At 36.8% G+C, this 24,645-nt stretch overlaps 1 protein-coding gene across 3 annotated transcripts; it reads right to left on the reverse strand.

Annotated features, from left to right (window-relative positions):
• Window positions 1-1,587: 1,587 nt before the first annotated feature.
• On the reverse strand, window positions 1,588-22,438 carry bin1a (bridging integrator 1a). 3 transcript variants are annotated; one of them, XM_055215950.2, is made up of 20 exons: window positions 22,180-22,438; window positions 21,043-21,123; window positions 20,880-20,934; window positions 20,671-20,765; window positions 19,016-19,111; window positions 18,803-18,910; window positions 18,568-18,660; window positions 16,697-16,782; window positions 16,373-16,448; window positions 15,028-15,083; window positions 14,807-14,851; window positions 14,262-14,334; window positions 13,003-13,125; window positions 10,892-10,969; window positions 8,667-8,684; window positions 7,919-8,152; window positions 7,598-7,645; window positions 4,347-4,400; window positions 4,040-4,141; window positions 1,588-2,776 (listed from the first exon to the last, which is right to left on the reverse strand). In XM_055215950.2, exons 1-20 carry the CDS (start codon window positions 22,264-22,266, stop codon window positions 2,675-2,677), a joined length of 1,710 nt encoding a protein of 569 aa, XP_055071925.2. In that variant the 5' UTR covers window positions 22,267-22,438; the 3' UTR covers window positions 1,588-2,674. The 3 variants fall into 3 exon arrangements, with proteins under 3 accessions (XP_055071925.2, XP_055071927.2, XP_055071926.2); XM_055215952.2 differs by lacking the exon at window positions 7,919-8,152 and having other exon boundaries at window positions 22,180-22,437; XM_055215951.2 differs by lacking the exon at window positions 14,807-14,851 and having other exon boundaries at window positions 1,589-2,776; window positions 22,180-22,437.
• Window positions 22,439-24,645: the final 2,207 nt, after the last annotated feature.

Genomic DNA, 24,645 nt, shown 5'->3' on the forward strand with positions numbered 1-24,645 from the left:
GACTACACTCATGGCTTATAGTGGCAGAAAGTGACCCTGGTCTCCCAGTCCACATCAGCCAGAAAACATCAAGTAAGCACACACTGACACACTGCTCGTGGAGTTTAGCATGCCACATTCACACTAATTACAGATAGATAGATATGTGAAGAGAACTTTAGTGACGAAACTACACAATGTTCACAGCCACAAACACAGCGACACTAGCAAATATCGTAAATGCGCTCAAATACACGAGAACAAAGTGTTTCCCAAATGTTCTGAGAGGTCATTAAAGATGCATTGGCAGCAGGTAACTCAGTAATTCATCTCTATACAGATCACATTGGTTTCTCAGTACAGGATACAAAAACCAAGCACGCAAACACACACACACACCCACACACACGTGCTTCAAAACTGGTGAAGCGTGGCAAAAACAACTAAGCTTGGGTCACATGACACGTCCAATAAGAGAAGAGAGAGATCAGGAGTGACAAACCAAACAAAACATGTACTGATATGAATTAATATCTCTACACGACAACTTTAGGTCCTGATAAATGTTTATAAACTCCACTTGCGTTCCTTGCTATGAAATTGATGGTATCCAATCCAAACTTTAAAAGACCATACATCACATAGTAAAGCAGGACCCCAGTTATTTGCCACTTCATGGCACATTTTAACTCTCATTAGCCTTACAATGTACAAAAATAAAACTTTAAATACAATGTAAGTGGACTTTATAGTATGCATATTCTGAATCACTTTTAAAGGATTAGTTAATTTTCTTAAAAGAAAAATCCAGACAATTCACCCACCACCACGCCACCCAAAACGCCGATGTCCCTCCCCGTTCAGTGGAGAAGAAACCACGTTCCCTGAGGAAAACATTGCAGGATTTTTCTTATTTTAATGGACTTTAATGGACACCAACACCCAACACCCAACTCAACACGCAACAGCTTCAAAGGACCATAAACGATTCCAAACGAGGATCAAGGGTCCCATCCAGCGAAACGATTGTCACCCTTGACAAGAAAAACAACAAATATACACCTCCAAACCCAAATCTCTCATCTAGATCCAGTCCTGAAAGCGTCAGCGTGACCTCACGCAATACGCCATGACGTCAAGAGGTCACAGAGGATGAACGCAAAACTCCGCCCCATTGTTTACAATTGTGTTGAAAGAGGACCGTTCCGACGTTGTTGTATGTGGAATGATACTAATTAATGTCTTTGTGTCAGTTTATTGTTTACAATGGTCCGCAATGTGTGTTTTATATATGTAACACGTGACCTCCCTACGTCACCACGCATTTACGTTAGGTCGCGCTGGACCGGACCTAGATGAAAAGTTGTGGTTCAAAAGTGCATATTCTTCACTTCTCTTGACAAAAATGAAAATCGTTTCGCTAGATAAGACCCCCATGCCTCGCCTGGGATCGTCCACAGTCCCCCGAAACTCCGCCGAAAAAAACCGCCACGTGTTGCATCAAGTGCCAATTGCTGGTGTCCATCAAAGTCCATCAAAACGAGAAAAACCCTGCAATGTTCTCCCCAAAAAACACAATGTCCTCTCGACCGAACAAAGAAAGACACCAACGCCCCGGACGACATGGTGGTGAGCAAACCATCCGGATTCCTCTTCCAAGAAAATGGACCACTCCTTTAACTGTTGCACCATGTTACAAGCGTTAATATCCTCGCCTTTTTAAATCACGGATATATATATATAACTCTGACACGCGTCTATGAACACAATTCATAATAAAGATCTGTGTAGACATTATTGCATCACATAAGAAAAGAATACAACTGTAGTTTATACTTTATAGTAGTTTACAGAATATAAAGCATGTTTTACTGGGCGGACATAATATTTGTATATGACTCCCTTTGCACAGTGAAGTAAAATAATCAGAGATATCTGAAATGGCTTATTCAAAAGGATCTGTGGATAGTAATATCGAGTATGAATAATAAGCTGAGCGTCAGCACACAGGTTAACCTGAGCAAGAGTCTGGGGTTAAATATATCAGCCTCATTAGTTTCAATATTACCTGCATATAAATATCTGCATATGGTTTGGCAGGCGGTAGATAGTAGGGGTAAAAGGTGGGAAACATTTAGTACTTTAGTCTAAGTGGAGACTTTAGTCTCTCTGTACTCTCATACTACAGGATTATGTAATTAATAGAGGAGTTATTCACAAAAAATACAGCATGTTCCCACCTGTTATTTAACTATGGTTTGCTAAAACCATTTTATGCACCTCAAATGCTCACTACAGAGACTACTTACAGTATGTGTATGTTTTGTGAGCTTGTGGGACAGTTCTTAAGACTGGGTAGTCTAAAAACATCTACTGCAAAGTATTAGACGAGTTCCTATCTTTTGCTATGCAACTGAAAGCTTTTATTTAGAAAAGGCAAAACTATATAACAGAAAGTCACTTCACATTATAAAGGAGAGGCTGATGAAACACTGTGAGACCCAAAACAACATAGAGATTGACCTGACAATGCAAACTTCACTTCCACACACATAACCAACCTGTGGGTTCACATTTGTTGGAGTATTACAGTTTATCTTCGCTGCCTTGTCAAGGAAAGCTCAAAGGTGAAACAAGGATTCATAGAGAAACAGCAGGGGTTAAAGTGTCACAGATCAGTAGGAGAGCCAAGCTCTCAAATCCTCTGTGTGAAATTTTCCGGAAAGACGCCTTTTTTCCCATGGTCTTTAGACTGAATCCAGTCGGATTCTTTCATCCCCATCAGCCACCCTTCATCCTGCAAACACATAATGATCTTTATTTCCCAGCTGAGCTATAAATATTATATTCATAATAAAGCAAGTTGCAGTATGTTTTTTTTTATTTTTAAAAAACTTTCGCCTAATCTTGCGTCATACACAGTCAACTACAGCATAAGTAAACCTTTTGCAGGGTGATTTCCCCAAAAAGGTGTCTCTTTCAGTATTCTTTGTTGTCATTTTCATCGTTGGTGCTAAAAGTGTGGGTAGGATTAACAGGTTAAGCTCTCCGATATAGCAGTATTGAAGACAAGTCATGGGGAAAGACTACATGTTTGGCTTAATAACAGGAGATTAGTATAGTGACTGAAGCGAGCTTATAGCCTATTATTTTATTGTACATTATTATTATTATTTCATTGTACATTGCTGGATCTATATTTTCACTATTAAAGGGATAGTTCAGCCAAAAATGATATTAAACCCATGATTTACTCACTCTGAAGCCGTCCGAGATGCATATGTCCCGCATTTTTCAGACGAACACATTTTCAGTTATTTTAGAAAATGTTTTAGATCTTTCAGTTAATCAAATGTGAAGTTACGGGGTCCTCGTGCTTCAAGTCCAAAAAGTGTGCATCCATCCTTCACAAAATAAATCCAAACGACTCCACGATGCTAAACAAGTTTCTGAGGGTAATCTGTGCTTTTGTTGTAGAAATATCCACATTTAAAACTTTATAAATGAAAATAACTAGTTTCCTGTAACGCCGCCATCTTAGTCTCGTCCGCATTCAAGATGAGAGCCAACGCAGTTCACGGAGGTTACTCTGCTGCTGCTCTGTGCCCCCGCCCTCTGCATTTGTCATACGTCACTAAAAAAGTGTGTACTCTACACTAATACTCTCTCCTGAATACAGAGGAGTTTAAGATGCTAGTTCGGAAGCTAGTTATTTTCATTTATAAAGTTTTAAATAATGATATTTCTACAACAACACCGCACAGATTACCCGCAGAAGACCTTAATTTATCATCCTGGAGCCGTTTGGATTTCTTTGGGGAATGATATATGCACATTTTTTGGACTTGAAGGACATGGACCCCGTAACTTTACTGCTTAGCAGCTGGAAAATATAAGACATTTTCTAAAATAACTGAAAATGTGTTGGTCTTAAAAAATGGACATATGCATCTCGGACGGCTTCGGGGTGAGTAAATCATGGGTTAAATATCATTTTTTGCCGAACTATCCCTTTAAGATCTTTCAGGGAGCAGTAATGGTCAAAATCAGTTGTACTAACCTGCTCATCTGGATTTTCAAAGGTCATCACCAGCACCACATCTCCGGCCTTCAGCTCCAGCTCATCAGAATCATTAGCATTGTAGTCATGCATCGCTTTCACCTGTAGTCATACAAATATGCCTCTGGGTTACTTAAAAACATGTATAGTTTAAAGATAAAAATACTTTAAAGACAAAAAAAGTATAGTATAGTATAGTACAGTACAGTACAGTATATATATGTGCATGTGTGTGTGTGTGTGTGTGTATATATATCTACACACACATATATATATATTGGTGAATTGAAGGCATATTTGCACTCACTTTGAACAGGAACTTTTCAGGCATCTCTACACTTTCAGCAGCTGTGTCTACTGTCTGGATTTTGTAAATATAAGTACAGAAAGAAACACAGATGTACATATATTAGTATGTAGATTTTGGAGACCTTAACCAGGGGCATATTTCGACCCAACACAATGATGAATGAAAATGTATACAGATGACACTTCAGCCACCCCATTTTTTTCCCTCATTTAAAAAAACAACAAATATCCTAGACGTTCACAAACTAATACCAATGATACTGGATATAACAAGATTAAGCACTGCTATTACTATGAATAGGAGACAATGCAACGCTTAATAACCAATCATCAATCGACGATTCTCTGAGGTAAGAAGCTCTATACACAGTTGCTGAAACGACCTCGAAAGGGGTGTTTTAGTTCACTCTGAAAGTTATGGTACAGTTGATTTAATGTTTAATTGTTGTTTAATTGTGATTTTAGCATGCGATTTGAAAAACATCTGTCTTTCCCCATTCAAGTAGCCTAGATAGGAGTCTTACATGACTGAAATAACTGCCTGGAGGCGTTGCAAACATGACTTCCCTAAAGGTTTGTGTACTATTTGTTTTACTGGATTATACTCATTTAGCTTTAAAACTTCCACTAAATGAGATATTATTACAGTGTAGCTCTTTTGAGATTGCAGTTGCTCCTTCATTCCACTAGAGTGAGACCTTGCTTAAATATTTGTTTGTTTATTTATTAAAGGACAAAATCAGTATTTTACACTCAAAGCCCCGTCTTCAGATTGTTTATGATGAAATAAAATGGTTTTGACTAAAATTTTGACATATGTGACTGCCCCGTGAACTTTCACTACTACAATGGTTTTATAGGTGCACCGGAACAATCCCTCCCAAAATGCACCAAACCCCCGTCCACAAAGACGTGAAACTCACCGAGTAGCCAGGGGTGCTCACCGACATGCTCACACAAAAATCGCTGCAAAAGATGCCCTCCAACAGGTGTTTTACCATTCATTGTAAACTTGTGGACCTATTTTTCCAAACGCCTCACACCCGTAAATTCTTCCGATCAAGAGCTTGAATAATAGACACTACAGCCCAGTTGGTGGCGATAATCCGCCTTTGCCAATTGCAAGAATACAAACAAAGTTCCTGGTGCGGAGTAATACCGTACCTCACAGCACATCTAATACAAGTCAATGGAGTTGGACAAAACTACGATAAAACCTGTTGGAATGTGTCTTTTGCAGCAATTTTTGTGTGAGCATATCAGTGAACACCCCTGACCACTCGGTGAGTTTCACGTCTTTGTAAACGAGGGCTTGATGCATTTTGGGAAGGATTGTTCCGGTGCACCTATGCAGCCATTGTGGAGGTGGGAGGTGAAACACAAACACCCGAAAATTCTCGGGCCAGCATCATATGTTAAAAATTTCAGTCAAAACCATTCTATTTCATCATAAACAATCTGAAAACAGGGCTTTAAGTGTAAAATACCAACCTTGTCCTTTAAAAACTTCAAATAATAGCCCGGGCTTTTATTTACCCAAACCTATCATCACACCAGGCGTCTAAAAGAGACAGGCGTCTATAAGAGACAGGCTTTTAATTTAATTGTTCCAGCATGACAGCAGGAGGTTACCACATATTACGTTTTATTTTTAATTTGAATGTGTTTAACAAATTAGTTCGTGTAATAGCAACAGTCTTAAATTATTGGCAGTATAAATAAAGCAAACAATGATATGTTTTTTTATTGGTTGTTGCGTGAAATCTTACCCAGATACAACAGTGCTATTTTCTGATTGGCTATTGCGTAGCCTCTTTCTTTTTTTTGTATTGGCTCGCTCGACTAGAACTCTAGGGAAGACGGGCTTGATAGAGAGAGAGAGCAGTGCGGCCAGATACATTTTAGGCGCTGCAGCATATTAAATATGATAAATAGTGTTTCCGCGTGAGAAATACAATGTGTGGCGGGAGTGCATGCATGACAAAAGACTGAAAGCCCGGCTATTATCAGCGGCCCCAAAACACTACCGGCCCACCGGGAAAAGTCCTGACTCTCCCGATTGCCACTTCGCTACTGTCATCATCACCTCAATCCTGGCGACGAAGCTTGTTGTGTTGTCATAGTGATGAGTAAAGGAACGACTGCGTCTGTCACGTGACATCTACCGGTAAGCAAAACAAACTTTAGCGTGTTCAATCTGCACCATAGAACTGTCTTAAACAGACTATCTGACGGGTTTTAGAAGATTAAATACAACCCGAAACTAAAAAAACAGACCAGGCCTTTATTTGAGACAGGCGTTTATTTACCCAAACTGTCGTCACACCAGGCGTCTAAAAGAGACAGGCGTCTATTTGGGACTCGGCTATTATTTGAAGTTTTACGGTATATACCGAAGCTATTTTTCCCAATATGTGTCACTGCTATTGCTATGAATGAGGGACATATCACAACGGTCAATATGGCCGTTATAGTCCCGCCTTCTAGTAAAAAGAGCAAATTGTCAACCATTAAAGATATGAAATCCTCTGGCAGAGGGTCTTCGAGCATACGCAGTATCTGCTAGGTCATGGAGGCATCGAAAACATGGCAGTGCAGGTGCCTTTGGGGAAAAGAGGAGCACCCGGAGTAAACCCATGCTGACACAGAGAGACTCCAAACAGAAAGGACTCCTGATGCAGCTGAGGCTGTGAGGCAACAGTGCTAAGCACTGAGCCACTGTGCTACCCGCTTAAAGGTGCTGTGTGTATATTGCAGCACCATCTAGGGGTGAGATTGCAAATTGCGACAACAACTTAGTCCATCGCTCACCTTGCTTCGGTAGCCGAAATAAAATAAATCGGCTGAGACAACATAGTGATAAAACACTCTCTGTAGAGCAGTTTGTCCGTTTAGGGCTACTGTATAAACATGGCAGCCCAAAACGGCGACTTCCATGTAAGGGGACCCGCGCTGTTTGTAGATAAAAACGGCTCATTCTAAGGTAATAAAACAATACAGATCATTATGTAAGGTCTTTAAACACCACTGATAATATCGTTATGTTTATTATATTTGATTTCTGTCAATAGACCCTCCTAAAATTTACACACTGCACCTTTAAACAGACTTTCTATTTGCCTTTATTTGCTTTATATTAAAGTTACTTTGATTTCTGACCTTTTGTTATTCTTTGACTACGCTGGTTTGTGAAATGTATGGTCTTGAATTTTATATTTGTAACATTTTAGCATCTGGAGCAACACTTACAGTTTCGGCTGCTGGCTTTTCTGTAGCAGCAGCTTCCTTTACTGCATCCTGCGAAATTGAAACAGTGAGAGATAAAGAAGAAGACAGGGAGGGGCAATATAGATTGGGGTGAAATACCAAGAGAAAGTCAGGGAATTGAAAAAGAGAACAAAACAATGCAAATTACACATCAATCCTTAAAGTATATAATGCCCAGCGGCATCTATCACTACTACTACTAAATCTACTGCTACCAGCTGCCATGCTAAGCATCATCTCGCTCCCGCTGCTCCGTGCCCACAGGAGCTCTGCTCGTCTTAGCTAGCTCTATGAGAACTGTACCTGAGCCCCATCATCGTCCCACCCCTGGGCCTTCTGGGTAGAATCAAATGCATCCCCCTGTACAGGCTGGGAGCCATCATCATCCCAGGTGGTGTATGCGGCCGGAGCACGCACAGGTAGTCTACCATCATCATCCCAGGTAGCCTGGGTACCATCATCGCCCCAGCCAGTGTGCACAGGCTGGGTAACATCATCGTCCCATGTCTGAGGCACCTCAGCATTCCTCTCTGCTTGCTATATGTGGCAAGGTGGGTAAGGAAGGGTAGTGAGGGGTATGGCGAGGGGCGGGGCATGTGAGAGCAAGGGAAAAGCATGACCAGGGATCATTCGGAGTGGAGACAGAATGATGAGCCAGAAAGAACACAGATGAGAATTTCTACAGCTGAACACATCGCTCTGTTTTGACTGAAAAAGTCATTTAGCCTATGAAATGATGTGGAACATGCAACATTAATATCACGGACAGTTAAACGTGCTACAGCTGGACAGACAGACGTTTACAATCTTTACAGCTTATGCAGGAAAGCTTTGCAGTGAAAGGACATATACATGGAATTGCAACTTTATGACCAGGGGGGATTTATTTTCTCCATTTGTCGTCTTTGCCCTACAATGCATTGGCATTACTTAGCTAATATTTGTCAAAGATATACTATTATTATTACAGAGTTTACTAACAATGAAAAGTTTGAGAATTGATTAATTACAATTTATAATAATTGATTAATTTTATGAAAAGCACACTCACCTCCAATGAATCCCAATTCTTTTCAGCATAGAAAAGGAAATTAAAAACATGATCAATTATTGTTTTAATGAATGAAAAAAGAACATTTCATCACTGAATAAATAATGAATAATGAATAATAATGAATAAATATACTGTTAGGTAGCGTGCAGTGCATACCAAGGTGTTTACACCGGCGGCCAGCGTATGTTTTTAATTGTTTCCAATTGCTTTTCAAAAACGCCAGCAACTGGCGGGTTTTGCTCATGCTGAGCGCTCATTTGAACCAGTATTTTAATGTTTCCGGTTTTTGGTTCAACCCTAAAGTTGACATTTCCTGAACCGGTTAGAACAAAAAAATAAAGTTCCCGAACCGGTTAATAATGTTCAATGTCATATAAATAAGTAGGCTGATCATTAGGACATTAAACTTAAATTATTAGTCTACATAATTTTCCTTAAGTCTCTATCTTGTCATCAAACATTAAAAAAGGTTACATTATGTAAGCGGCATAACTGTAATTCTGACATGCGTACATTTGTTGAGTACACTTAAACACGCGCACACACACACAGACGGAGGACGAATTCCAAACGCCGCTTTGGGAAGAAGATGCAGCATAAACAGTCGCTCCACATAAAGTGAAAATTACGTTGTTTTTCAGTATGTTGTTTTTAATACCAAATGTATTTTAATGGACTACAGTATGAGACACAGTAGCGCAACTCTCTCTCAAGTTTATACATCAAGAGTTCTGATATTTGAAGGTCATAGGGATAATCACGTTTGATTGGAGTTGGACCGGACACATTCAACCACATGTACGTCTGTGCGTACAGAAAATTGCTCATTTCAGCGCCTTTTAAATCAGTGGCGTAGCGTCTGGGCATGCAGGGTATGCACATGCAAATGGGCCCGGGCCAAGCGGGGGCCCGGCCCTGGGCCCGCCCCAGCTTTTAATAAAAAAATTTGTTTCAATTAAATTTTTATTTGTGGCCGCAATACATATATTTTTAAAGGCATATCATGTGTAGTGATTACTTAGTTCTCTGTAATGTCGAATTTCTCCGTAATTTCTTGTTTGCGTTTATTATTTTTTTTGCACTCCGCGGCTGCCGTAGACTACTACGCCATCATTTTTTACATGACGCATCGCCGCGCCAAAAAAAAAACAGTGTGAGAGGCTACTATAGTGATTATCTACATGAACATTAAGGATGGACAAATATAAACATAAAAGTGGGGCCTTAAAGAGAAAAGAGAAGGCGGAGAAGTTAGTCACAATCAAAAACTACCCAAAACATTTCATTTTTCTTTATTTAAAATCTACCCTTTAAAGTAAAAAAGTAAAGTAAAAATATTTGACTAGCTTATTAAAAGTATATGTTGTTAACAGCCCTGCGCACCACAGTTCACAGTGCCAACGGGCAAGGTTGGGGGGGCTTTGGCTAAAGGGGGCCCGCATTTTTTTTTGGTATATGGGCCTTGGACTGACTTGCTACGGCACTGGGTTAAATTGTTTAAAATCACTTAAGTGTTAACATTTTCAAGCCTTTGAAACACGTGCAAATGATCAACTTTCACCCTATTTAAATTTGCGCATTAATCCGCGAATCGCATGCGAGCCGAACCATGGGTCGTGATCTGTGCGGATCAACTGTGATCCGTTACACCACTAATTAGTATTAAAAAACAAACATCTTGAGATACTTGGTAGCCTACAACATTTACCTCTTATGATTGAGCATTAGAGACTTGGGCTTGAGGCTACTTGCTGGTGGCAAGCTTCTCATTTCTCAGATGAGTCATCGACGACTGGAAGTGAACTTTACCAAGTATTGCACAGAAATTTTTTCAAAGAACGAAAAAAATAAACGATTCCGGAACATATATTTTTTGAAAGTTTCTGGTTTCGTTTCTGTTCCTTGCAAAACATCAAAAGTTTTTGGTTTTCGTTCCATGAACCAGTTCAAAGTCTTAGCCGAGAGTTTAAGAAATGTTCAGCTTTGGGTGAAAAACTTAGCTCATCAATGCTCACACGGCCGTCCAATCACAGTGGAGGAGGGCTGGGAAAAATAATCGTATCATAGTATCATAGTGACCAAAGCACTTTAAACACTTGTCCACGATATGCACGGCACGCCCCCTTAATATGTTCTTTCTTTATTTTGTTGTATGCAAAAGGCATAACATAAAGAACTGACAATATAAAGGCTATAATTTAAATGCTGTAATTGTGACAGACCTGTGCTGCAGGGGTGGTGGCAGCCTGAAGTGAGTCCAGGTCCATGTCCAGCAGATTAGCAGTGGCTGGAGCTTCATACTGACAAAACATGAAAAAAGTAAATATTAAATGAATGTCACTCAATAAACTCCCTAGGTCATGAGTCAGTATATTATGTGCGGTTCAGGCTTTGGTACTCTGGCCAACTATATTTTAGGGCACTACTAGTGTTTGTTGTAAGACATCAACACTGGTATTTATTAAACGATTGGTCTGTTTAATGAACATTATGATAATGATTAAGATACTTTGATTATTCTGTTACACATTTCTGGAACTTATTTGAAATGTTAATTAGATTGTGTTTGCTTTCGGGATGTTTTTGAGCTGGCTTGTGTGATTTTGATCTGTGGGGCAAAAAATATGACATGATTTTCTGTAAGGTAAGTTTTCCTGGTTTTTGTGATACACTGTGGGATATTTTACTCTTTTCCCGCCAGGTTTTATTTAAAGTTGCCAGCCAGCGACAGCATTTTTATGATTTTCACAAAAGTTTAATGCCTTCCAGATTATTTTCTTTTTTAAATATATAAACATACAACATATCAAATTAAATAACAGACTCTGCTTTCAAACAACAACAAAAAAGTATCTCATCATTAGTTCTCTTTTTATCACCTCTCAAATACAAAATATTGACCAAAAAGCTGAGATAATTGCATTTTTGTACAGGACTTTTATTAGTGATCCGATTCAGAACGATGATCAAACATACACAGACTTTTTACTGTTTTTGTGATCAGTGAATGCTTCAGTGTTTTATAAGTTGGATCAGAGTGCCATCTAGTGGATAATAGCTGAAATATGGATAAAAAAAACTGAGTGGCAACCTTCCGATCTCTTTGATCAAGACAATACGAAAGTGACTTAAACTGCAATTCATCGACTGGCCGCTTGATGCTGGCTCCAAAAGGGAGTCAATTCCCATAGACTCCCATGTTAAAAATGCCCAATTTTACAGTAGAAAATATTATGTTTACAGCCTGGTACAAAAAATGTTTTTGGATTGTATAGCTAATTTTGTCCTTTATGACAACTGTAAGGGGGGTGAATTTTTTTGTAACTCATCCGTTTAAATTATATTAAGCCTTAAATTTCTGCATAATTAACTAGAATCGAGCTAGGCGGGCATGGTTTCAGCAACCAGTCACCTCAGCTTCACCCATGTCCCGCCTCTTTACCCATTTTCGGTTTTCCGCGAGTGATGCGCAGCCAAGATGGCGAAGACAGGCAACGCCTACTTTAAGCTTCAAAAACGATCCTCACAAACCAATGGGTGATGTCACGGACACTACATCCATATTTTTTTACAGTCTCTAATAAAAACTCGTCATTGGCAGGAAAGCGTTTTCTTTTAATTGAAGAGATAACTCGTCAATTGCGGAAATATGGATAAATCTAGATAATTCGTCAATTGCGGGGAAAGAGTTAATGCCTAGTTAAGACTACGTGTTTTTAGCCCAATTTTGGCAGGATCCATGTGCTGTGGTGATTCATATGTCAGTGGGCGTCTGGACGCAAGACTCCATTGCTTTACCTCGTATGTTGTATCATAGGGTACGACATCTGTTGCTGCGTCTGGCTACGACAACATGTTGAATTTTTGGTACAGTTGTGCAAAACCAGTTGCATCATATTTGTGATGCTGGCAAGCGCTGAAGATCTTTTGTACATAGCTCTTAAATTACATTAAATTGGCACGTACAATGAATACTCAAATTTTTCATTAATATTACATGTACTGCATAAAACACCGTACAGGTGACACCGAGTCTCTCTGCCATCTTCGTAGAAAAAGTTCACTAAGCTTATTGCAGTGCATTCTGGGATTGCTTGATCCACAGAAGACACATGCAATGCTGGCTTAGATTTATTTTATTTTATTTTTGCCTTGAAACAAAGCGATAATGTGTCGCTACCTACAGTATTAGTAACAGTAAGATGTGTGACTATCAAGTATATCATAATTATAAGAGAGGAAGCAATATTATCGTCACCACTATTAGCATCAACAGCAGCAGCGTTGGAGTGGAGATGAGGATTAAGGTAAAAGTGAAGTAAACAATGCTGACCTGCGTTGGCGAAGTGACACTGATGTTTGGAGTGGCAGCTTCTTCAAACAGATTAATAATGCTCTCCTGCTTCATGTCCATTGATGGAGTAACTTTTGGAGGTGGAGGAACGGCAGGCCTTAGCTGAAAACACACATGAGTAAGAAATGAGATTTGAAGTGCACTGGAGATGCTAACACAAAGTGATGAGAAGTTATCACTTTGCTGTTTATGAGTAACAGTACAGTTACTGTATACTGCTACCATTGTTCAAACTAAGCTGTCAGTGAAGAATAATTCAAAGCTAAAGAGCAAAGTTTTTTTTCTTAATACTGAACCTAGAGGTCACTGTCATAGTCTGGACTTGATTTCATCATTTAAAGGGGACAGTTCACAAGACTTTTTTAAGATGTAAAATAAATCTTTTATGTCCCCAGAGTACATATGTGTGGTTTTAGCTCAAAATACCATATAGATAATTTATTATAACATGTTAAAATTGCCACTTTGTAGGTGTGAGCAAAAAAGTCCCATTTTGGGGTGTATCTTTTAAAATGCAAATAAGTTGATCTCTGCACTAAATGTCTTTGTCGAATCACGTCTTGTATACATTTATGCTATGTGTGTGTATTCTCCATGCCAGTCTCATGCCATATTTGTTGTAATAATAAATTCAAGTTTATCATTTATTCTACTTCACGTCTCCTTCGTCATCCTCCACCCACATACCCACACAATAATTTTGTTTTCATTGATGTGATTTCTTGTAAGTTATCTTAAAATAGTTTAAAAAATAACAGTGAAGCATGACCTAAAAATGTATAAATACGAAATAACTATTATCCTGACATAGTTAGACAAACATATTTGGAAAATAAAAAATATATATACAACATTTTAAATGTTGTGTTTCCATCATAATTATTTTATTAATAAAAACACACTTCATTGTCCAAAAAAATGGTCCCAAGCATCACTGGGGCAATACCCTTTAAAGAGGTCCTAAATTATTAATTTCTGCACAGATATGTATACATTTTGCACCAATATGTACCTCTAAGGTACTTATATGAACTCTGTAGGTGTACTTTTGAAAGTGACCGCTAGGGACCATTTTTTGACCACTGACAGTGTTAAATGTAACAAATTCAACAATTTTTTCATTAGGTTTGTGTACGCACATGATATTTTTCTGCTCAGGTGGATAAGTAGTCTGTATCAGCAAGAACAAAACTGTGTGCAATTATATTGACAGACTGATTTATAAACATATTCATTACCTTAGATGGTGATTTGGGAATGGCCGGTGGTCCTCCTGGGCTCAAAGTGTGATTGGCCTCTTGTGTTATCTCACTGAAGCATAAAGAAAAGACACTTAATACAGCGAGACCGCTGTGAGGAACCCACTGTGTCATGCTTTGTTCGTAAGCTCAAAACAAGCAATAGCGGTTCACACTGCAAGCCTTATAGTCTAAGATGATGTGTGTACCCTAAGCCTAGCCATAACTGCTCCATGACTACACTGAAGACAGTATCAAACGTAACAATCATTCATGCAGACTGAGACGCGGTTACTTCCTGTGCAAAGTCATTTCATGCAGTGCATCTATAACACATCATTAATATCACAATGTCGGAATGCAAATTATTACTTATTTAGCACCGATAGGTTCGACGCTGACAAATATGTCATGTTGGACAAGACAAACCCTTGTCTAAGTTGACACGCATAAGCTTCAGTAAGAGGGAATGCAGACATACACACACGCATACAAATCCTCCAAAACATAGAGCACTGTACTGTATTTAGGGCCACCACTGTTACCTCCTCTGGACTGCTGATGTCCTCACCCTTTGGCTACCTGTTTTTCTGTGAGAGTGGTGTTGGGGTTTATTTATTTAATTGTTAGTTTATATAAAGTGTAATAAAATTATCTCCTTTAGAAACCTTGAATGCAACATGTGCAAAATAAACATCATGACAAAAAAATGCTGCTGCTTATAGTGAAAATGTAATGTATGTAATTGTGTTTAAATGTGACTGACCTGGACATTTCATGATCTTCTAATTTCTGCAGTGTATCATTCAGATTCTGATTAATCTAGAAATATGACAAGAAAGGTTAATATGTGCTCCTGTATAGCTCAGTGGTAAAACATAGCGTTAACAGCACTAAAGGTCCTGGGCTCGAACCCAGGGAACACACATACTAATAAAATTGTATACCTTAAACTAAATATTACATTTTATAATCAGGAAACAAAATATTTACTTTCAACTGCAACAAATGTATGCAATTTCTACTAATACACTAACTTTCTTGCCTAGTATTTTTGTCTTGTTTTCAGTATATACATATTAAATAAATATGTATAATAATATAATATTAAATATCAAAAAATTCTTAAATCAGAATGCATTTAAAAAAAATCTAATTTAAGTGAATTTGTGCATAAAACAAGCAAAAAAATTCCGCCAACACGGAAAAACATTATTTTCAAGAAAACATTTTCTTAGTGTTTTTGTCTCGTTTTCAGTAAAAATATCTAAAAATTCTTAAATTAAGATGCTTTTTCTTGATGAGCAAAACGACCCGAGAAAATAAGTCTAGTTTTTAGATCAAAAATATCAAATTTAAGTGATTTTGTGCATAAAACAAGCAAAAAAAATCTGCCAATGGGGTAAGCAAAAAAATCTTAAACATTTTTCTTAAACACTTAATTCAATAAAAATTCATTGGCAGATTTTTTTGCTTGTTTTATGCACAAAATCACTTAAATTTGATAGTTTTTGTCTTAAAACTAAACAAATTCTCTTGGGTCATTTTGCTCATCAAGAAAAAGCATCTTAATTTAAGAATTTTTAGATATTTTTACTGAAAACGAGACAAAAATACTAAGAAAATGTTTTCTTGAAAATAATTTTTTGCAGTGTTGGCAGATTTTTTTTGCTTGTTTTATGCACAAATTCACTTAAATTTGATATTTTTGGTCTAAAAACTAGACTTATTCCTTGGGTCATTTTGCTCATCAAGAAAAAGCATCTTAATTTAAAATTTTTTAGATATTTTTACTGAAAACAGGACAAAAACACTAAGAATTTTATCTCTTGAAAACCATTTTTGCAGTGAATGGAGTAAGAAACTTTTCTTGAATTTTCTTAAATTAAGTGTTTAAGAAAAAAGTAGACTTATTTCTAGATCAAATTAAATATTATATTTTTTTACTTAAAGCTATAGATTTATTTTCTTAGGCCATTTTTCTCATCAAGAAAATACATTTTGATTTAAGATTTTTTTTATATTTTTAATATTTAAATTTTTTAATATTTTTATTAAAAACAAGACAAAAATACTGAGTAAGAAAGTCGTTTTTTGCAGTGTAGTCTTACTTTTCCCATTTCTCTGTGAAACTTCTCCTCCAAACCAGCCACGCTCTGGAAAGTGTTCACATAAAAGCCAACTCGACTGGAAGAGAGCAAAGACAATCTTATATAGATATCTCTGATTTAGTTCAACTGGCGAACTCATAAACCATTTATTGCAGACTGCAATAGAAAGATAAAATCTGATTGGGTGACATCTACAATATGCAATTTCACTTCTTTCACTTTACATCTTTCTATCTAAGTACGTTATTCCCAATGTGGACCTGATTTCATGCAAATAATCAAAAGTCTGAATCTGTGAGATTAAAAAAGCAATAAAATGAACACCTGTTCCACAGCGACGGCAGTTCCTCCTGCAAATCTATATTAATCTCCTCAAACACCTTCTGTGCCCTCTCCAATTCTTCCTCTGCCTACAAACACATACAGACATTACAAAATTACATTTTAACATGAAACTGAGAGCTATTCATCGTGTTCATTCACAAAATTTACAGTCTCGAAACCAAGAAGCACTAATAAACTGTATTGCTTTACCTCCTAGTTCTATATATCAAACATTTGGTCCAAAAGGCGCAATATGTAAGATTTTTGCATTAAAATATCCAAAAACTACTAGCGCGGTGTTATATATTTTGTTCTCATGTGTGCTTACATTATCCCAAATGTTTTTAAAGAGCACCTATTTCATTGCTTAAAACAAGTTATTTAGTGTATTTGGTATAATTCAATGTGTTCACGTGGTTTATGTGTTGTCAAAAAACACATTATTTTCCACATATCGTACATTTTTGTTGCTTCAGATTTCACTCTCTTCCTGAAACGCACAGATTTGAAAAGCTCTGCATCCCTGATTGGCCAGCTAATCTGTACGTTGTGGTTGGCCTGAATACCTCTGACATCAGACGGAAATGTGACGCTCTTTACCTCTTTATGTTTGAAAGATTTGCTCACAATGCAATGCTAACAGGAGTTAACTTACAGGCTGTGAGTCCGAAGTGGGAGGAATTATGATAATATCGGTCTTGTCTACATTACCAATCCCAGGAAGTAAACTGTTGCCTACAATCTGTGTGTTTGTTGTTGTCCAAGAAAAGAGATTTACGTTGAAGACGATAACTCGCGTCATTAACAATGTTTGAATCTTGAGAATTTGCAGTTTACAGTGCAAGTCTTATGCTTTTAGAAAGGTTAACTCTTTCTTATTGACGAGTTATCTCATGAATTAAGAATTAAGAGAAAATGATGCAATGATGCTTTCCTGACAAGTTTTTACGGTAATATGTAATTCCGCTATTATCCACTAGATGAAACCCATTTACCCAATTTATAAAAAACTGAAGCAAAAACAACTTTTTCAACATTTTAAATTCCGTGTTTGTTTTGATAATTGTTCTGAATCTGATGTTTAAAAAAATTCCTTTACAAAAATAACAATTATTTCAGCTTTTTGCTCAAAATTTTGTATTTTTGAAGAAACCTACCCATATTTAAGATGTTATAAAATATAACAAATTAAAGTTTTTCCAGTTTTGTTTGTTCGTTTGAAAGCAGAGGGTCTGTTCTTTTATTTGATATATTTGTATGTTTATATATTTATAGAAGAAAATTTTCCTGGAAGGCATTTTGTGAAACCTTTGTGAAAAGTTTTTTTTTTTTAAGGCTGGTGGGGAATGAGTTAATATGTGCTTTTAAGAGTCCCCAACAACAGGTTTACATACATGCAAGATCAAAAAACTCTTTAATGAAAATAGATTGGAACTCTGGACGGATAGTTAAAGGCGACTCCGGGTCGACTCATTTTTGAAACCCAAAAAACTTGAGTTACGGTTCACTTTTAGCTTTACAGCTTTTGCAGACTGTTTATATACACTTACAACCACATGACACACTGCATAGAAGGTAATTTTTCACGATAGCAAAAATACGTGCTCTTTAAAAAGTGTTCCCCCCAGTTCATATGATTGTCTGTCAATGGTGTCATGTTCGCATTATCCTCGGTTCCTGCTTTTACTGTGGTAGAAATCATAGATGTGTTTGCCTTCATACAGCGCTGTGCAGATTGATTGATCTATGTCATCAAGCTGCAATTTTGCAGCATATTGTGCCTTTAACGCCGGCCTGACAAGAGGATACTGTCCGTGTAAAGAAAGAAAAGAACTGAAAAAACTGAACAAATAACAAAAATGAAATTTCACCTGACTCCTGGTGAGATTGGTCTGTGCTACATTATGGGCTGACAGGATCCCCTGAGCCCAGCCTGGGGCGGCCCTTTCCAGCAGAGATGCTGGCTACAGATAGAAGAGAGATCTTGAAAAATAATGTACACATATGCAGAGGCTACAAAAGGTATTAAATTCAACAAGAAATAAAATGTGTGACTATAATAACTTACACACTATAACAAACTGTATTTGATTTGTCCAGTGTTACCTTGGTGATCTTAATCCCCTCCTTTTTCTTGCCTTTGTTTACCGCAGCATAATTGTGTCGGGCACTGTCAAAGTCCACTAGTTTCCGGTCACGCTTTGCAATGCGGGCCTGACAAGTACAGATATTGAATAAAAAATCACAGCATGTGATATTAAAAGTAATAGCTAATGTACCACAACACTCTCACTTATCATAGTAATAGGATCACAATACCCTGATGTCAGGAAATTGGCCCAGGTAAGTGTCCATGGATATAAGCGCATGATCCACCAGTTTTTGATGGAAATCTGTCCAGAGGAGGTCTGAGTCCTGCAGCACAATACAACGTTGAAAATAAATTATTAGGATGGTACAAATGCCACGAATATGTGCTGCATATACAGACCTTCACAAACAAACACACATCTAACTAATGTGAAGCAGGATCCTTATGCTACGTACACACGAAACACGTGTCATCGCGTTACTCGCTCTAGATTACTCGCGTGATTTAACTTGTGTCATGCAAATTTTTCGCTCGAGTTGAATATTTTCAATTTGGGCGAAGACGCGCTTGAGGTGAATATTGTATGTTTTCGCGGCAAACGCGGTGCCCATATTGCGTCATTCGCATCGAGTCTTTGCATTGACTTTGTATGTAATCTTCTCGTGCAAATTGTTGAACTCGCGTCTGATGTGAACCCACAATTAGGGTTTAAAGCGATTTGGCAAAATTCTAAGCGAATTCTAGGTTAAGTTTCACTACTTATGTTGTTATATAATAACTATATTGCTGTTACATGGTAACTAGGTGTGAAAACAAATGTAAACCCCTTGATTTACCTCCCATCTGTTTCCTCAATGCCATAATGTATTTAACATTCCTTTCAAAGAAAAGCAGAAATTAAGAAAAAATGTTGGACATGAGGACTGCATGATATTCTGAATAAGGAAAACATTTATTGTCAGTATTAAAAGCATAGTGAATTGATAGTGGAGTGAAAATAAAAACAGCGATGGAAAGGAAAAAGGCTTTATCTGACATTTTATCTCATCCTTACTTCTGCCTGTCAAACCGTTAAAGAGATATTATATCCGATGCTCTGATGTTTTTTATTTCCTCTGGAATTGCTTTAAGACAAAGATAAAGTACACTGTGAAAAAAAACTGGGCCAGTATCTTTTTAAAAGGTCCTACAATTTAGGTACAGATATGTACATTTGAGATACTAGTAGGCTAACCCAATCTCACGAAATTACGTACCTATAGTCACATACATTTTCGATTATTTTTCGTGATACTAACAAAATTTTTGTGTTTTTTTGTGACCGTGTCATGAATTTCTGTTTATGTGTCATTGTCATGTATTGGTTACTCAACTGCTTTTTCCTTTTTCAAACCATTGTCACTTCAGTTAAGGGTTAGATTTGGTGTTTGCGTTAGGATGTCACAATTTATTTACACAGTTTATACAATTTTTTCTGATTTATTTTTTATATTTTCTGATTTTTAAACTATTGTATACTGGCGTTAGGGTTAGAGTTGGGTTTGGGTAAGGATGTAATTTTATGTAAATCTAACCCTAAACCGAAGCGACAATGGTAAGAAACAATTGAGTAACCAATACGTGACAGCTATACTTAAACAGAAAAAACGCGGAAATTTGTGACAGTATCACGAAAAAAAAAAAATGTACGTGACTATAGGTATGCAATTTTGTGAGACTGGGCTGAGTAGGCACTCTTTGGTACCAATATGTACCCGCTCTGAGGTACTAATATAACCTCCTTTTTGAAAGGTTACCAGGCCAGTGACATCTAGGGACCATTTTTTAAATCATTTCTAACAGTGTACATTATGCGGAAAAGATTTATTAATCAAACAATAACCTCTACGATGGAGTCCATGTCCTTTCTGCCATACCAATCAGACTCATACATGTCATCCAGGCACTCGTATAGATGTCGAGAAGACTCATGCATGGCTGGAGAAATCCAAGAGAAAAACATTATTAAAAGAGGGTTGTAGAAAACAGCAAAAATGCCTACAATCCACATATATAACATCTATGCAAAGTTGTATCAGTTAATAATCTCACCTTTAACGGCAGACAGATAGGCTCGAAGGTCCTTCTGCAGTTTGGAACCTTCAGCCTAGTTGAGAAAAAGTCAAAGATCAGGCAAGACCAGAAAATTAGCTTAGGTTCCATAATGCATTGACTATACATTAAAATTTGAAGAATAACTGTGGAAAAAACTCACCAGCTGTTTATTAAAGTTGATCACACCCTCTTCAAAAGCCAAATCTTTAGTCTCGTCTGCCTTGCCAAGCTTTTGGAGAACCTGATGAAAGATGACACCTCATGTTGTGACATCATATTATATATATCTATTCTTTTCAGCAATTAACATAGTAATAATGTGTGAATAATGAACAATAATAAAGTATGTTTTTTTGTGTTGGGTTCCTATAGCTTAACTGGTAAAGCAAGCACCATTAAAGGTTGTGGGTTTGATTCACACATACTAATGAAAAATGTATACCTGAATGCTTTGTGAAGTCTATTTGGATAAAAGCCAAATGCATAAATGTAATATACAATGTAAAAGAAACAAAAACAATATGGCATTCATTAACAAGAGATTCATCTTATGTCACCATATCTTTAAAAGAAACACTTCATTTATTAGTATTTTTATGGGACACAGACAATCAATATCAGCAAATCAGATGTTTTTAATTTTATTGGTTTCTTGTCTGGTGCTTGTCTCGAAGCAAATGCAGGGCAGAACTGTGCACTTTCCTTTAAAACAATACATCTAATCTGCATGGTGCTATATGTCCTCCATATCCTAAATGACCTCTTTAAAGACAAGAGGCAGCCTGAAGTGTTACAGTAACATTACAGTCAGGCCGTAGCGTTATTTTAAAGTGATGAAGGATCAGGCTCAGCCATGCACTGGAATAGTAAAATCAATAAGCCCTGTATTTTAAGGCTTAGTAATAAAAAATGTATTTATTTAAACCTAAATGCATCTAGATATGATATGACCACCACAGTGATCGTCAAGCGAGCGTAACTGGCCCAGCTTTCTACATATGGCCATTGCCTCCCTTTACTGCTCTTCAATAATATATTCATTTAATTAAACATTTATAAATCTAACGTTATATCAGATAAATTAGTGTAATATTTTGTCCAAATATTTTAGTTTTTTATACAATGTCTGGATCGTGAGCCAGAGCTCTGACTCATTTTACATGATCACTGTGGGGAAGAAACAGCGACAGTCTCAGATGTATACGTTAATCGTGGTGTGTAATCTATATAACATTGATGAAATCAATACGGAAAAACAAAGTGCTGCATTTTTAGCTTTGTTTGAAGATGCGCTTACCTTTTCCTGAGCCCTGGTGATTTTTTTCTGTACATTGCTCGCGATTTTCCCTGCGGAAACCCCTTTCCCCATCGGTAATTCAGCCATTCTTATCTGGATGTTGTTGTTTGCAGGTAGCGTGTCAGATGTGCATTTGTTACGATATCTAATGCAGCAGACTGTTTTTCTATTAAATTCTAGGCCTTATAATAATACTCGTCCCTGTGATGATGGACTGAACCTGCACAAGCGCACACAGGACGCAGATGTTCAGCGACCAATGACAATAGCGCAGTCTTAAAGAGACAGTACACTGTTTTTTATGTCACGCCACCGAGGCCGCATCGTAATCATAACACAATACTGGTTTACTCGCCTAGCCTAGTCAATTTTACAGTTATTTTACACGTGATATGTTGCATATGAATATTGACGATTATGGTATTTATTTGTTATACTCTTCTAGTCCTTATTAAATCAAAATTTATTTATTTTTTGTGTCTTTTAGTATAAACTAGTGCGGTCCAAATTTGACCAGGTAATCAGATTTTTAAAACGAAAACTTCCTTGATTCAATGGTCAAAATATCATTGAAATCTCATTTGTTATTATTTATGAAAAACTGGGACAAAACCTTTTTGAATGTTTTCGTCTATTTATTGTTGTTGCTTTCTAATTCAATTAATTTCTCTAATTCTTTTTTCTTTTTCTTTAATAAAATATACAGATATGACCAAAAGTTACTTCTAAGTTTCTACTTCAGCTGATTTCATTCAACACATTGAACAAAACTGTGCACTTCAAGCAGCTTCAGGGTCTTTAAAACTGTGTCATACACATAAAACTGGGTTCAGTGATATGCTTTAGTAGTATATTCACATGTGCTTTAAATACATTAAAAAGAAAGAAGAAAGAGAAATAATGTACACGGGTTGTACATGGGTCAGCCTCATTTGAGGAGTGGCATGGACCGAACCCCACAAACGTTCCTGCAGATGTTAGCAGATGGTTCTGATTTACTTGTGGTTCTCTAGACTTGCATATCCAGACTCTTAGTGGTTCATGGATCAAACATTTATTGAAGCACCAGGATTAGGCAGCCTATGACATTTGGTATGTTGTGGTAAGACCTCAAAGCATAGACTTTAAGAAAGTTGCAAGTGATGTAATTACTATTGCAAAACCAATAGGATCAGTAGTGTGCATAACAATATAAGTATAAATTGCAACAGCATACACAAAACACATTGGTGTATTTGTGCAGTATGTCAAAATGCCTACCAAAGTTTACAGGTTGAATAAAAGGGTGGGTGTAAAAAAAATGCCAGTCAACCTAAAGGCATTTTTGCTAAATTTGCATAGAAATAATTTTTTTTAATGAAAAATTGATATCTCTGACCTGACGGCTACTTCTGCAACATCAAGTTTCCTTGAATTCAGAGCACTGTTATACTTTGTCAAGAATGATTGATTTTTTAAACTCTTTACTTGGCATATGAATTAAGTTTGTTTAATTTTTAATCTTTAATAGAATGGTTTATTACTTTTAGCACTTTGCTTTAAGTGTAATCTGCACTATTTTCTGCATTCACAAGCATTAAGAATGTCTGAAAACTTTAATCAGTCATGTGCATCCACTAGTGCTCTTCTTCTGTAAGATATGTTATTACATTTTTATAATAGAACACATCCTGTGTTATTACAATAAAAATTACATTAACAGTACATCTTCACAAACAAACATGATGTGATACTAGTCTGCTAGCATGCTTAAGGAATTAACTACCATTAAATTTAAAATGTTTACTTTCTGTGTTTAGATACTGATATGATTGATAGATTTATGCATTTTGGGTACTTTATTTACTTTGTGTGTTCTTGTTTTGTGTCTTTTTTTCTTTGCACAATTATGTGCACTGGCTCTTCAAGCTTCTAAATGTGATACTAAGCCCTGTGTAAACTGTCCAATGACAAATTAGAAATGAGAAAGGGACCTTCACATTGCAGTTTCAATTAGGAACCAGCAGAGAGAGCAATTTGCATGTATATCTGTACAACGTGTGCTCATATACATTCTGGTATTTAGGCAGTGCGTGTTTACAAATTCTGTTTTAGGTCCATTATTTTATTGTTATTATAAATTTTATTTTTGGTACCTGAAAATGCATCTGAATTTTATCAGTTGTGCAATAAAGGGATAACAGAGAAATCTGAGCATGTACTTCCATACTACAACACAAACATATATATATATTTAAAATATTTTAAAGAAATAATTTTGATAACAAAAATTTTGTAATATCAGATTTATTGTTTAAATAATCTGTAGAATGTACACTTGAATACACTTTGTCATTATTTGTCCTCGGCAATTAAGTTATTACCAAAAATAGAAGTAATCGATTGTAATTATGCAATGTAATAAAAAAGTTAATACATCCAGTCTTACAGCAACTGGCCCTTTGAGAGCAAGTTTTGATATGGATG

Source organism: Misgurnus anguillicaudatus, chromosome 17 (genome assembly GCF_027580225.2).
Source record: "Misgurnus anguillicaudatus chromosome 17, ASM2758022v2, whole genome shotgun sequence".
Lineage (NCBI taxonomy): Eukaryota > Metazoa > Chordata > Actinopteri > Cypriniformes > Cobitidae > Misgurnus > Misgurnus anguillicaudatus.

Bases quoted from the DNA above. Each gene is read 5' to 3' on its own strand.
- bin1a (XM_055215950.2), bottom strand. From the start codon at position 22,266: ATGGCTGAATTACCGATGGGGAAAGGGGTTTCCGCAGGGAAAATCGCG. The intron at 14,335-14,806 runs GTAACAGTGGTG...TTTATGCTTCAG, and splicing joins ACATCAGCAGTCCAGAGGAG to TGAGATAACACAAGAGGCCA. The intron at 2,777-4,039 runs GTTAGTACAACT...ATGTGTTTGCAG, and splicing joins TTGAAAATCCAGATGAGCAG to GATGAAGGGTGGCTGATGGG.